This window comes from Ornithorhynchus anatinus, chromosome 14 (genome assembly GCF_004115215.2).
Source record: "Ornithorhynchus anatinus isolate Pmale09 chromosome 14, mOrnAna1.pri.v4, whole genome shotgun sequence".
Taxonomy (NCBI): domain Eukaryota; kingdom Metazoa; phylum Chordata; class Mammalia; order Monotremata; family Ornithorhynchidae; genus Ornithorhynchus; species Ornithorhynchus anatinus.
In genome coordinates, this window is record NC_041741.1 from 25,680,816 (window position 1) to 25,693,596 (window position 12,781).

The window sequence follows — 12,781 nt, forward strand, 5'->3', positions numbered from 1 at the left end:
AGATGCTTTAACTTTAGCAAATTGCCCGATACCTCGTGATCTGAAAACATGTCCATAGACAGAAGTATTTCCTCCTGTCCCAGCAGTCGGCCCCTTGCAGAAGTTTTCCAGGGAACAGAATGGAGTTTTTCATTTGCCCACATGAGGTCTGATCTGGGTTCATTTTTCCTTCTTCCTCTCTTCTAGAAAGTGCAAGTGGTGGTAACGGTTTTGGACTATGACAAGATCGGCAAGAACGATGCCATCGGCAAAGTCTTCGTGGGCTACAACAGCACCGGGGCCGAGCTACGACACTGGTCAGATATGCTGGCCAACCCGCGGCGACCTATCGCCCAGTGGCACACCTTACAGGTCGAGGAGGAGGTGGATGCCATGCTGGCAGTCAAGAAATAAAGGAGAAGAAAAAGAAGAAAATGAGAAGACAAAGACGGAGAAAGAGAAGCCTTTCTGCATTTGCCCACATAGTGCTCTTTAGCCAGTATGTGTAAATACCTCAGTAATCTAGGTCCTTTCATTTCTAGCCATGCATTCTTAACACAGATCAGTGGTACTTCAATTCCTGTTTTAATTTGCACAACTTTAAATGTAGAGAGCCTCCTAAGTCCCTCTTCACCCCTATGGCCCTCCGAATCTTCTTTTAAGCAATATGATGTGTAGATAGAGCATGATGGAAATGATTTATCGTATCCCACCGTTGTACATACACCAGTAGGCTAAAACTTGATTTCTAGTTTGTGTATTTGTATGTTGTAATTGTTTCCTAATCTGTGTATATCTAGATGTTTTTAATAAGATGTTCTATTTTAAATGATGTAAATTGACTGAGATATAGGAGAGCTGATGATATATTATAGGGTAAATAGCGTATTGTCTGCATTCCAGTGAAAATTCCAACTTGTGAGGCACTAGTACAGTTACACTGACATCTTAAAGGACAACTTAAATCTGAGCTTTCCACGAAACCATTCCAGTACCGAAGTATACTGACGCCGCAGATCCAAAGGGTAAATCCAACTTTGCGGAATTCATTCACAGGCAACCTAGCACGATCTGAGCGGCTTCCCCAGCTCACCTCAAGGAAGCGTAGCCCTGGGCCAGGATTCGACTTTTTTTCTGTACCTGCAATCAAAAAGTTGCAGTCATGGCTTTACGCTTACAACTGAGGGACCAGTTGAATGGGAGGTAATTCTTTCATAGTACTGCATAATTGAGGAATCACGTGATAGTGTTTTGTGTGTACATGTGTGTGTCTGCTCGTATGGGTTGGGGGGGGTTGGTGGAGAAGATGGGAAAGGAGCTGGGGAGGGGGGAAGTCAGTGTTCGTGAATGCCCGCCAAACCATAAAAAAGTAGCTCTCCGTGGTCACCTTTATACACGTTGTGCATATCCCGTGGCTTCTGTCTCGGATTCACACTCTCTAATAACTCCGAATGGGTTTACACATTAGACTTTGTAACAAGATATTTTATTATACAAAATCAGATTAGAAGGAATGCAGAATATTTTTAACACAGCCGGCTGGGCTCGTAACACAAAATAAGTTTGGGGTAAACAGACAGTATTGTAATCCCATCAAAAGTTGACAAAATTTTAGCCATAGTTCTGAATGCACTTCAATTAAGCCAAAACAGCTAGTGATCTTTTTATATACTCTTTATACTTAAATAAGTTTTAATTTGTCCTTTAAAAAGGTGAAACAAAACAAAGAACAAGTTCTAGAAAACTGAAGCAACCTCTTATGTATACTAGATGCTCGTTTCAGGAGGAGTTTTTAAATGTTTTCAATGTTATGCAGTAACTGGCATTATTATGAAGCTATTAGTCATTCCATAAGAGTCTTAAGGGACTGCTCTGTGTATCATTGTGACTACCGTGTGTGCTTAGAGACGTAGTTTTCTCAGTGAAGAGCAATCGGTTTACTCTGTAGCGATATTGTAACGATACTGCCATTTCCTTCTCCTGCCCTGCCGAAGGCATGCGTGTATAGCAGAAACAGTTCTAGTGACTAACGGACCAATTCAGAACTGAAAAGCTATGCAGAGAATGAGGAAGTCCCCTGCAAGTGAGGGACAACACAGCATTTGTTGAGCACTGTGCAATAGTCCATAGATTCCCCACCAAGCCCCCCCACCCCCCACACACTCCAGTAGAGATCGTTGTCCCTCGTATTCGAAGAAGACACAGGGAAGACAGTAGCCTGTTCACCTCTGCGCCTCGCCTTTTCCCTGGTAACTTTAGTGACGGCCTCTTCCCTTTCCCTCTAATGACCTTTTTCATTCCCAAGGCCGTGAATGGAAGTCGCAGTGCTTCGGAGTAGAGGTTCTTTGAGGATCACAAAGAATCGAAACCAAACGGGAATACGGAAGGGTGAGTCTAGGGCTTGGGCGTATTTAATCTCGTAGCACCTTGCCAGAACCCCGATTGGAAGAGATGGTCAAGGGGGGGGTCGGCGATGATGTATCTTGAGGACAGACTGGGTTTTGGCTGGCGAGGGGTAGGTTTCCTGCTTCATCTTTTCCTAGTTGTGGAGGCGGGGGGCTGTTGCATCATTTGTTCATAGCCATAGAGAAGCCACCGACAACCTTAGAAGTGGAGAAACTCTAGAACAAATGGAGTAGCGAGAGCCCCCTCCCAAAGCGAAGTAAGAGACTCCTTGAGCCTCATTCCTTTCTTGGACATTAAAGTGTGGAAAAAGCACCAGACGCATGTGAGATGAAACATTTGTAGGTCGAGAAAAATTCAAGAGGGACTCTTTTAATCACAACTTTAAAGGACCAAACCCCACCAAGGAGAGGGGCTAGGTGACTTTTCCAGAAATGTCACTTCACCGAATCTAGCTTTTAGGTTGTTCGTATAAAAGCGAAACATCGAAATGGACAGGTTCAAACTGTCAGAACGAACACATGTTATTTGCCGCATTGAGTAAGCACCCTTAATGCGTTCTCTTCCAACACTGCCAGACTGTCACCGTAGAACTTAGAATTGGTCGGTCCTTTGCCATCATTCTCAAGAGAGTGACTGAACCTGCTCTGTGACCAAGACGACAGTTTATCCTCAAAAGAAAGACCTCACGTACCTTTCTGACAAAGCTGTGTAAAGTATTAGAATCTGATGCTGTAGAAAGATCCTAGTTGCCTTGGTGTATACTTACTGCCTGCTTATGTGTTTCTCTATGTGGTTTTTCTCTGTATCTTGTAGAATTGTTGGGGTGTTTTATCCTGCCATATGGCTCGTGGCCCGCGAGCTGACAACTTTAGCCGTATTTTACCTTCATTTTGATGAGGTGGTTTAAATTTTGTTTCACTTTGTGTAGTGAATATTCCACAGTAGTTTTCCGATTGGTGTTAAATGACTTTAACCTATTACACAGATATTCAATAAAAATGTTTTATTTCCTGTTGGTGCTGCAACGTTCGCCCTCTTTTCTCTACCCCCCCCCCCCCGCCCACCCCCAGACCCGGCTTGGCCCCTTTGCCCTCTTTAGGCCAGTGTCTGTTGCCAAAACAGCAGCCGGTTTTCTTGGAGATTCACTTAGAAGCAGCAGGTAGTTACACAAAGAGCCCGTTCTGAATGCTCAGTTTTGTGCCCCGTCTATGAATCCGGTATGGCTGAGGGACGACCAAAGCCGAGAGACTGTTCTGCCAGTGTGTCCCCCTCCTGTTCTGGGCAGGGAGCTCTGAACATGTGTTTCTCTGTGCGTCGTTTGGATCCGTTCTCTTGTCTCATTTTGGGCTTGCTGGCTGGCCCAAAATTTCCCCTGGAGGGTCCTCTGTCTCTGTGCCTGACTGAATACCGTATCCCGCCAGGCTAAGAGGGGCGGCAAATTGTTTCTTTTATTTTATGCCTTAGTGAAATTTCCAGAAGCCCACAGAGCAGATTCCATGTACCATGCTGATAGCCAGTGCTGGAAGAAAAAAAAAAAAAAAGAAGCTAAGCCCAGGGGCCTTATGCCGAGAGATTTAATTTTCCGGACATAAACAAGTTGTTTCTTGTTTGGTAGAGATTCAACTTTCACCTCTTTGTTTTGGGGCTGATTTTCTGCCATTTCCTTTTTTCTTGCTTAAAGAACAAATCCTAATAATTGTAGTATTTGTTAAGCACTTACTATGTGCCAAGCACTGGGTTCCATACAAAATAACTGGGTGGGATACAGTTCTTGCCCCACAGGAGACTCGCAGTGGGGCAAGTCATTTCACTTTTGTGCCTCAGTTCCCTCACCTGCAAAAATGGGGATTCAATTCCTCTTCTCCTTCCTACTTAGACTGTGAGACCCTGTGGGGTATATCCCAGCACTTAGTAGAGTGCCTGGCACATCGTAAGTGCTTAACAAATGCCATTTAAAAACAAAAATTAGATGAAGTGAATAACCAAGAGAAGTATTCAAAGATCCATTGGAGACTTGTTTCGGTTTTGTGTTTCAGGTGTGATGTTTTTATAGCTTCTAGCTGTGTGCAGTTCTTTTAGCTGGTGGACAGCCATTTTAGATACACTATTTCTGAGTCAAAAAAATAAAGTTATTTACCGATATTTAAAATGGTATCAACTGGTTCTCAAACGCCATTTTGTGAAGTACATACGGAGAAACCATTTTACTCCTAAGCTTTTTCTCAGTCCAGAGTTTTTGTCTCATCTCCCATATGAACAGGCACTGTGCCTCTCCCCACAGTGCCCCCCAAATACCCACCCTCCCAGACTTTGGATCTGTCAGAAAAACAGTTTGAATTGAATTGAGCAGTGGTATTTAATGAGCATTTACTGTGTGCAGAGCACTGTACTAAGCACTTGGGAGAGTACAATATAATGGAATTGGTAGACATGTCACAAAAATCAGTCTCAGCAACTGGCAGCCATGGTCCCTGAGTGGGTGAGGAAACCAGGGTAATTCACCTGTTTGGTATCCTACTAGTCTGCAGCAATGAGCGGAGAGGTTATAGTCAATCAGTCAATGCTTTTAACTGAGTGCTGACAGTAATAATAATAATGTTGGTATTTGTTAAACTCTTATTATGTGCAGAGCACTGTCCTAAGCACTGGGGTAGATACAGAGTAATCAGGTTGTCCCACTTAAGGCTCACAGTTAATCCCCATTTTACAGATGAGGCAACTGAGGCACAGAGAAGTTAAGTGACTTGCCCACAGTCACACAGCTGCCAAGTGGCAGAGCTGGGATATGCAGTGTACTGTATTAAGTGCTTGGGAGAATACGTTATAACGGGGTCGGCAGACGTGTTCAATGCCCACAGAGAGCTTACGGTCTAGAGGGGGAGGCAGAGATTAATATAAACTAATAAATTACAGATATCAACCTAAGTGCTGTGGGACTGAAGGTAAATTCAGTTCCTCTCCCTGCCCCTCTTCAGGCTGACTCCCCTCTTTTATGTTTAGGATACTTGTTAAGTACTTGCTATGTGCCAGGCACTATACTAAGAGCTGGGGTAGATACAATTTAATCATGTTGGGCACAGACCCTGTCCCACATAGAGTTCACAGTCTTAATCCCCTCTTTACAAATGAGGTAACCAAAGTACAGAGAAGTTAAGTGACTTGTCCAAGGTCACACAGTGGAGAAGTGGTGGAGCCAGGATTAGAACCCAAATCCTTCTGACTCCCCAGCCTGTGCTCTTTCCACTAGACCTCGCTATTTCCCATCAGTCAGTCAATCAATGGTATTTACTGAGCACATACTAGTGCAGAGCACTGAACTGAGTGCTTGGGAGAGTATGGTACAGCAGAATTAGTGAATGTGTTCCCTGCCCACAAGGACCTTGGTTAGAGGTCCTCACCCTGCACCCTGGAGCCCCCCCAAACCCCCTGCTCCCAGCCCCCAACCAGTCCCTGCCCACAAGTGGGATCTAGGTAGCTTTCAGTGAAATAAATCAATCAATTGCATATTTTAAGTGCTTACTGGTGCACAGCACTGTACTAAGTGCTTGGAAGAGTATAAAATAACAGACTTGGTAGACACTTTCATTTCCTTCAACAGATTTAGAGTCCAAAGCAGGAGAGAGACATGGTCTTTTTTAATAATAGTGCCATTTTTCAAGGGTTTGCTATGGGCAAGCGCTATACTGAACACCAGAGAAAACACAAGGTAATCAGTTTGGGCAGTTCTTTTCCCTCATGAGGCTTACAATCTAGGTAGGAGGGAGAACAAGTATTGAATCCCCATTTTATAGATGAGGAAGCTGAGGCACAGAGAAGCTAAGTGACTGGCCCAAGGTCACACAGCAGGCATGGGGCAGAGCCGGGATTAGAAGCCAGGACCCCTGACTTCCATGTTCAGGAGCTCTCCACTAGGTCACGCCGCTCCTCTCTACTGCTGCAACCGCTGCAGCCTCCAAATTCCCAAACACAGATCGGCTCACGCTGCCCACCGCAGATGGTCTCGGAACAGTGCAGGCGGCAATGGAGGAGCTCCGGTGACTTTCATTCATTCCGTTGTATTTATTGGGTGCTTACTATGTGCAGAGCATTGTACTGAGCGCTTGGGAAAACGGGACCACCGCAACCTACCTCCCCACTCCCGAGCAGGGTGGAAAATCACCGCCACCCCACCTGCCACCAGCATCCGCCTCAGCATCTCAGAGGGTCTGTAAATTGCTCCAGGGAACTCTCTGGGATCTACCTTCCCGCATTTTTCCAAGGAGCTGGTGGGGAATGCTACACAGTGGACCTGCCTAGAGGGGTAGGGATGCCAAGGGCCTGGTATCTGGGACAAATGTCATGCTACAGTCTCCTAGACTGGAAGCTCACTGTGGACAGGGAATATGCCTGCCAACTCGGTGGCATCATTATATTGGACTGTCCCAAACGCTTAATGCAGTGCTCTGCACGCAGTAGGCACTCAATAAATGCTATCGACTGGATGATTGGTAATGGTCTCTTGCCTAGGGACCCTTAGTACAGTGGTCTGCACACAGTGAACGCTCAATAAATACTCAATGAATGAATTGAATGACTGAATAAATGATGCCCATTCCTCCACCTGCCTTTCCAGGGGCCTGTCGAGCCTCGTCAGAGCTTGGAGATCCTTTGCCTCACAATTCATTCATTCATTCATTCAATAGTATTTATTGAGCGCTTACTATGTGCAGAGCACTGTACTAAGCGCTTGGAATGAACAAGTCGGCAGCAGATAGAGACAGTCCCTGCCGTTTGACGGGCTTACGGTCTAATTGGGGGAGACGGACAGACGAGAACAATGGCAATAAATAGAGTCGAGGGGAAGAACATCTCCTAAAAACAATGGCAACTAAATAGAATCAATTGGTCCTGAGAGTTCTGGCCCAGCCCATCCTCATCATCCTCTCCTCTATACCACTTGGACACAGATGGGAGTTGGGGTTTCAGCCTTGGAAGTACCAATCCTCGACACACTCAGGTCTGTGAGACCAGTCCAAATCAGGACATGATTTGGTGAACTCGCTTACGTAGATATACACCCTGGCTTCCTAACAGCCTAAGGGGAAGCGGTGTGGTGAAATGGCAGAGCACCAGTCTGGACGCCGGAGGACCCAGGTTCTAATCCGGGCTGTTCTGTTAACCTGCCCTGTGACCGTGGCCGAGTCACTTAATTTTCCTGTACCTCAGTTTTCCCATCTGCAAAATGGGGATAATACTGCACACCTGCCTGTGTGACTGTGACATAGTAAGCGCTTAACAGATACCAACATTATTAGTTTCCCTACCTCACGGGGTTGTTTTGAGGGCTGAAATGTATTAATTGATAATAAAAGCACTATAGAATACAGAGGAGCAGCGTGGCTTAGTGGATAAAGCTCGGGCCTAGGAGTCAAAAGGACCTGTGTTCCAATCCAGGCTCCACCTCATGTCCGCTCTGTGACCTTGGGCATATCTCATCACTTCTCTGTCGCTCAGTTACCTCATCTGTAAAATGGGGATTAAGAGTATGAGTTCCGTGTGTGACGGAGACTGTATCCATACCCCAGCGCTTAAAACAGTGCTTGGCACATAGTGCGCACTTAAAAAGTACCATTATTATTATTAATCCGAGAATAGGTTCAGCCTCCTGAAGCATCCCTGGACTCCTAAATCTGGCACATAGTAAGCACTTAACAAATACCACAGTTATTATTACAATCCTTATCTTTGGGGGATATCTATCTGCAGGAGGATCTGGGGTTCTAGATCCAGCCCAGGGGCACCTCAAAGCTCAGCACCCTGCAGGAAATGGAGAGCATCTGGGTCCTTCCAAGGAGAGGTACGTTGTGATTCCATAGTTCTAGAGGTTCACTCAGTCCCTGACCTCTCCGGCACCTCGTGCATGGGGAATGAACCCATTACATCCAAGGGAGGGAGAAAGACTTTTCCCCACAAGACTTCAGGTATGGGATGTTCTAGACCGAGCAAAATCCCCCTCATCAGCTTCCCCCAGTCAGAGAGGAGCCCCAGGCAGGTCAGGAAAAGCTCCGTATGGACCAACAATAAGAGTTGGGGTTTTTGTTAAATCCTTACAACGTGCCAAGCACTGTGCTAAATGCTGATTCGATTCAAGATAATCAGGTCGGACAGAGTTCCCGCTGCACGAAGGTCTCGGAATCTAAGTTGGAGGGAGGACAGGTATCAAATCCCCATTTTACAAATGAGAAAACTGAGGCCCAGAGAAGTCAGGTGTCTTGCCCGAGGTCACACAGCAAGGCAAGTGATGGAGCCGGAATTAGAACCCAGGTCCTCTGGCTGACAGATCTTTGTTTTTTTAACTAGGTTGTCATGCTGCTGAGGCCTGGCTGAAATTATATACCAGGGCCCCAAAGTAAACAGCCCCATCCAAATTGTGGGGAGCGGCGAAGACACCCTTTGTGTTTGTATTGGTGTCCCTGGCTTGGGTTAGAGTGGGTAGCAGCATGGCCTGGAAGTCAGAAGGACCTGAGTTCTAATCTTACCTTAGTACCTGCTTAGTACAGCGCCCTATGCACACCAAGTGCTTAATAAATATGATTGATTGTCTACTGAGTGACCTTGGGCAAATCAGTTAACTTCCCTGTGCCTCTGTTTCCTCATCTGTAAAACTGGGGTTTAATCCTATTCCATCCAACTGAGACTGTGAGTCCCATGTGGGACCTGATCATCTGTTATCTATCCCAGTGCTTGACATATACCCCAGTTATTATTTATTATTAGTATCTCTCAGCGAGGTACTAATGGAAGTTCAAGTCCTTTAAGTTCAGTGTTCTTACCAATTTAGTCCACAGCAGGAATATTTATAAGACCATCATCATAATCATCTTCTTCTCCTTCAAATGCCATCGATTTGTTCCCTACCCACAGTGACTCCATGGACACACCCTCTTCAGAACATCCCATCTTCTGTCATAACATCATTCTGGTATGTGTAACCATAGAGTTTTCTTGGTAAAGATGCAGAAGTGGTTTACCATTGCCTTCTTCCACAAAGTAAAAACTTGAGTCTCTGCCATTGTCTTTGATCAACGTTTGGAAGCAGCATGGCTCAGTGGAAAGAGCCTGGGCTTGGAAGTCAGAGGTCATGGGTTCAAATCCCGGATCTGCCACCTGTCAGCTGTGTGACTGTGGGCAAGTCACTTAACTTCTCTGTGCCTCAGTGACCTCATCTGTAAAATGGGGGTTAAGACTGTGAGCCCCACGTGGGACAACCTGATGACCCTGTATCTACCCCAGTGCTTAGAACAGTGCTCAGCACATTGTAAGCGCTTAACAAATACCAACATTATTATTATTATTATTATATGCCATTCATGGGTTCGAATCCCAGTTCCGCGGCTTGCCGGCTGTGTGACTTTGGGCAAGTCACTTAACTTCTCTGTGCTTCAGTTACCTCATCTGTAAAATGGGGATTAAAACTGTGAGCCCCACGTGGGACGACCTGATCACCTTGTATCCCCCAGCGCTTAGAACAGTGCTTTGCACACAGTAAGCGCTTAACAAATACCACCATTTTTTAACTCTTTCCCATGCTGCCCAGCACATGTGAATCGACGTTAGCTTAGGCCTTCCCACTACAGGTAGCCCTATATGGCATAGTGCTAAGCTTCGTCAGCCTATCCTGCCACCATAAGCAGGAGATGATGATGAGGAGATTATGATGATTCTGATCATCATCATCGGCGTAATCATCATCATCACTGGGATTTGTTGAGTACTTACTGTATGCAGAGCACTGCATTAAGCCATTAGGAAAGTGTAATAAAAATAATTATTGCAGTTAGTAAGTGCTTACTATGTGCTAAGCACTTGGGTAGATAAGAGATCAGACACAATGTTCTCTCACAAGGGACTCGCAGACTATCTTAGTCCCATTTTACATATGAGGAACTGAGGCCCAGAGAGGTTAAGTAGGCTGTCCAAGATCACGCAGCAGGCCAGTGACAGAGGGGGGACTAGAACCCAGGTCTTCTGACTCCCAGACCTGTGCTCTTTAGTGTTAGGCTGAATAATTAAAGGAAAGAGACACACATGCGTTTCTTGGAAGTAATGATACCTTATAGTTTTGCCCACTGAAAGAAGGAGTGCCTAATCAAGACAACTCAACCATTTTAACAGATTTTCAAATATGATTCTTCTCCTTCAAAGATCCAAGAGTTGAAAATTCCCGTTGTCTTTTATCATTCAAATATCACTCTTTCCTCTGCAGATCATTTTTAAATCCAGGCTTTCTAGCTGACAGAAGAAAAAAGTGTAGATAATTGATGTTACGATAAATGGAAAAGCAGCAAAGATCACCAATTTTATTCAGTTCATTTAACCCTTAATCAAAAGTCAAGCAAAACATTATTCCCATCCAACAGCCTCAGTTATCTAACTTAAGTGGCTGCCTTTCCCAGCCCCCTTTCAGATCAGGTTTCTCAAAAAGAAAACTAACTGCTCCTCATTTATGCAAAACAAGAAGAGAGATATATTTTATTATGAGCATCCAATTTGATGTCCCTGTTTAACATGTTCCTGTTTATAGTTTTGAACCAACTCTGATAATTTCTGAATTGTAAAATCATTCCACCCATTAAGATAAAAATATATTTTAAAAAAGTCAGAATATTACAAAGCTGTGACTTATCTTGGGTTTATTTTTCTTAAACTTATGTTAGAGGCATCAAATCAAAGGGGTTTATGTACTTTACCAATTCATTTTTCATTCATATATCCATATAATTAATACTTGAATACTTCAGAAGTCTTATTATATATGCATTGTTTTCTCTCCTTTAAAGATCTGTTGTAAAGATTGCTCAAGAATTTATTTGTTAAAAAAAATGTACTTGGAGGGAAATGAAAGATGGACCCTATACAAAGTAAAAAGTACTTTAACTCCCTTGTCTGCTTTGTGACTTTGGGCAAGTTACCTAACTTTTCTGCACTTCGGTTACCTCATTTGTGAAATTGGGATTAAGACTGTGAGCCCTCTGTGGGACAGGGACTGTATCCAACCTGATTAGCTTCTAATTATCCTAGCATTTAGTACAGTGTCTGGCACATAGTAACAAATACATAAAAAAAAAGAAACCTCTCTCAGGTTAGTTTCTTCCTTAGCTGGGAAACTGGGGACATTTTAGAATCTACCACATCTGCAATAACACTGAGCCTCCAGTCACATCAGTAGTGTGTATAGTGTATATTAGTGTGTGTGTTTGTGTGTGTGTGTGTGTGGACGTGTGCATAAGTGTGTGTATTTGTGTATATTTCCTTTATATTTGAAGATGAGCCATGACAGTGAGGTTTACCTGAGTGCACTCAACTATGTTTCCTCAGTTAATTTTCCTTGTGTAAAAGTGTTTTTTATGCTGAATAACTCAGCATGATAATTGATATTTCAATGTCCATAAAACCAGATATTCCAAGTCGAAGACGCAGTCCAGCCTCTCTTCCAGGCACCTCCCTTCAAGACTTGCACAAACCATGTTTATGACACTATTTTTCCAGGCGAAGAAGCACTTATAAAATACCCCATGTCTTATTATTCTCTCTCCTACAAGGTTAACAAAGGCTGAGTAGAGAAACAGAATGTTTTCATTTATTGTTATAGCGAATGCTCCCAAACACTCAATATAGTTCTTTGTACATAGAAAGCACTCAGTAAATACAATTGAAAGATGAATGATGGTCACCCTCCTTGACAACCACAAATAACAACTAAAGAACTTTAATTGACATCAAAATGATGACACAACCTTCCAGGATAATTAAGAAGCTGCAGTCTAAATCAAAATGAGCCGTAAGAAGGCAAATCCATTCATCCCTAAAAAATAACATTAAAGAAGGTCACCGAGTCTTATCGATAACAAAAGCAAAAAAGATGTACTGCAGTGTCATTCATTCATTCAATCATTCAAGTGTATGAATGAAGAGCACTGTACTAAGCGCTTGGAATGTACAATTTGGCAACAGACAGAGACTCCCTTCCCAACAGTGGGCTCACAGTCTTAAAGAGGGAGACTTGAATTGATCACTGATACATCAAAATCAAAGGCGTTTCTGAAACGAAGACAAAAGAGGTCAAGATAATTGGAATCTAGTTTGGGAAACCTCCCCTAACTGGACAGAAACATAATCTTACCTAAAGACAATGGTTCCTTCCCTATTTTTCAATCACTCAGATTCCACTGGACATTCTGTGGAAGTGAACCAAGACACGCAGCAGACAAGTGGCAGAGTAGGATTAATAATGTTGGTATTTGTTAAGCGCTTACTATGTGCAGAGCACTGTTCTAAGCACTGGGGGAGATACAGGGTAATCAGGTTGTCCCACGTGAGGCTCACAGTTAATCCCCATTTTACAGATGAGGTAACT

The 12,781-nt window shown here is 43.9% G+C and overlaps 1 protein-coding gene across 3 annotated transcripts in view; it reads left to right on the plus strand.

The window, feature by feature from the left end:
• SYT1 (synaptotagmin 1) overlaps nt 1-3,400 on the plus strand; it is a 656,933-nt gene extending 653,533 nt beyond the window's left edge. For 2 of the 3 annotated variants that reach the window (XM_007666337.4, XM_029079387.2), the window contains one exon: nt 187-393. In XM_007666337.4, the coding sequence (XP_007664527.1) occupies nt 187-393 (207 nt within the window). Of the gene's footprint in view, nt 1-186 lie in introns of all 3 variants that reach the window. The other variant, XM_007666335.3, reaches the window with a different exon arrangement.
• The last annotated feature ends 9,381 nt before the right edge of the window (nt 3,401-12,781 follow it).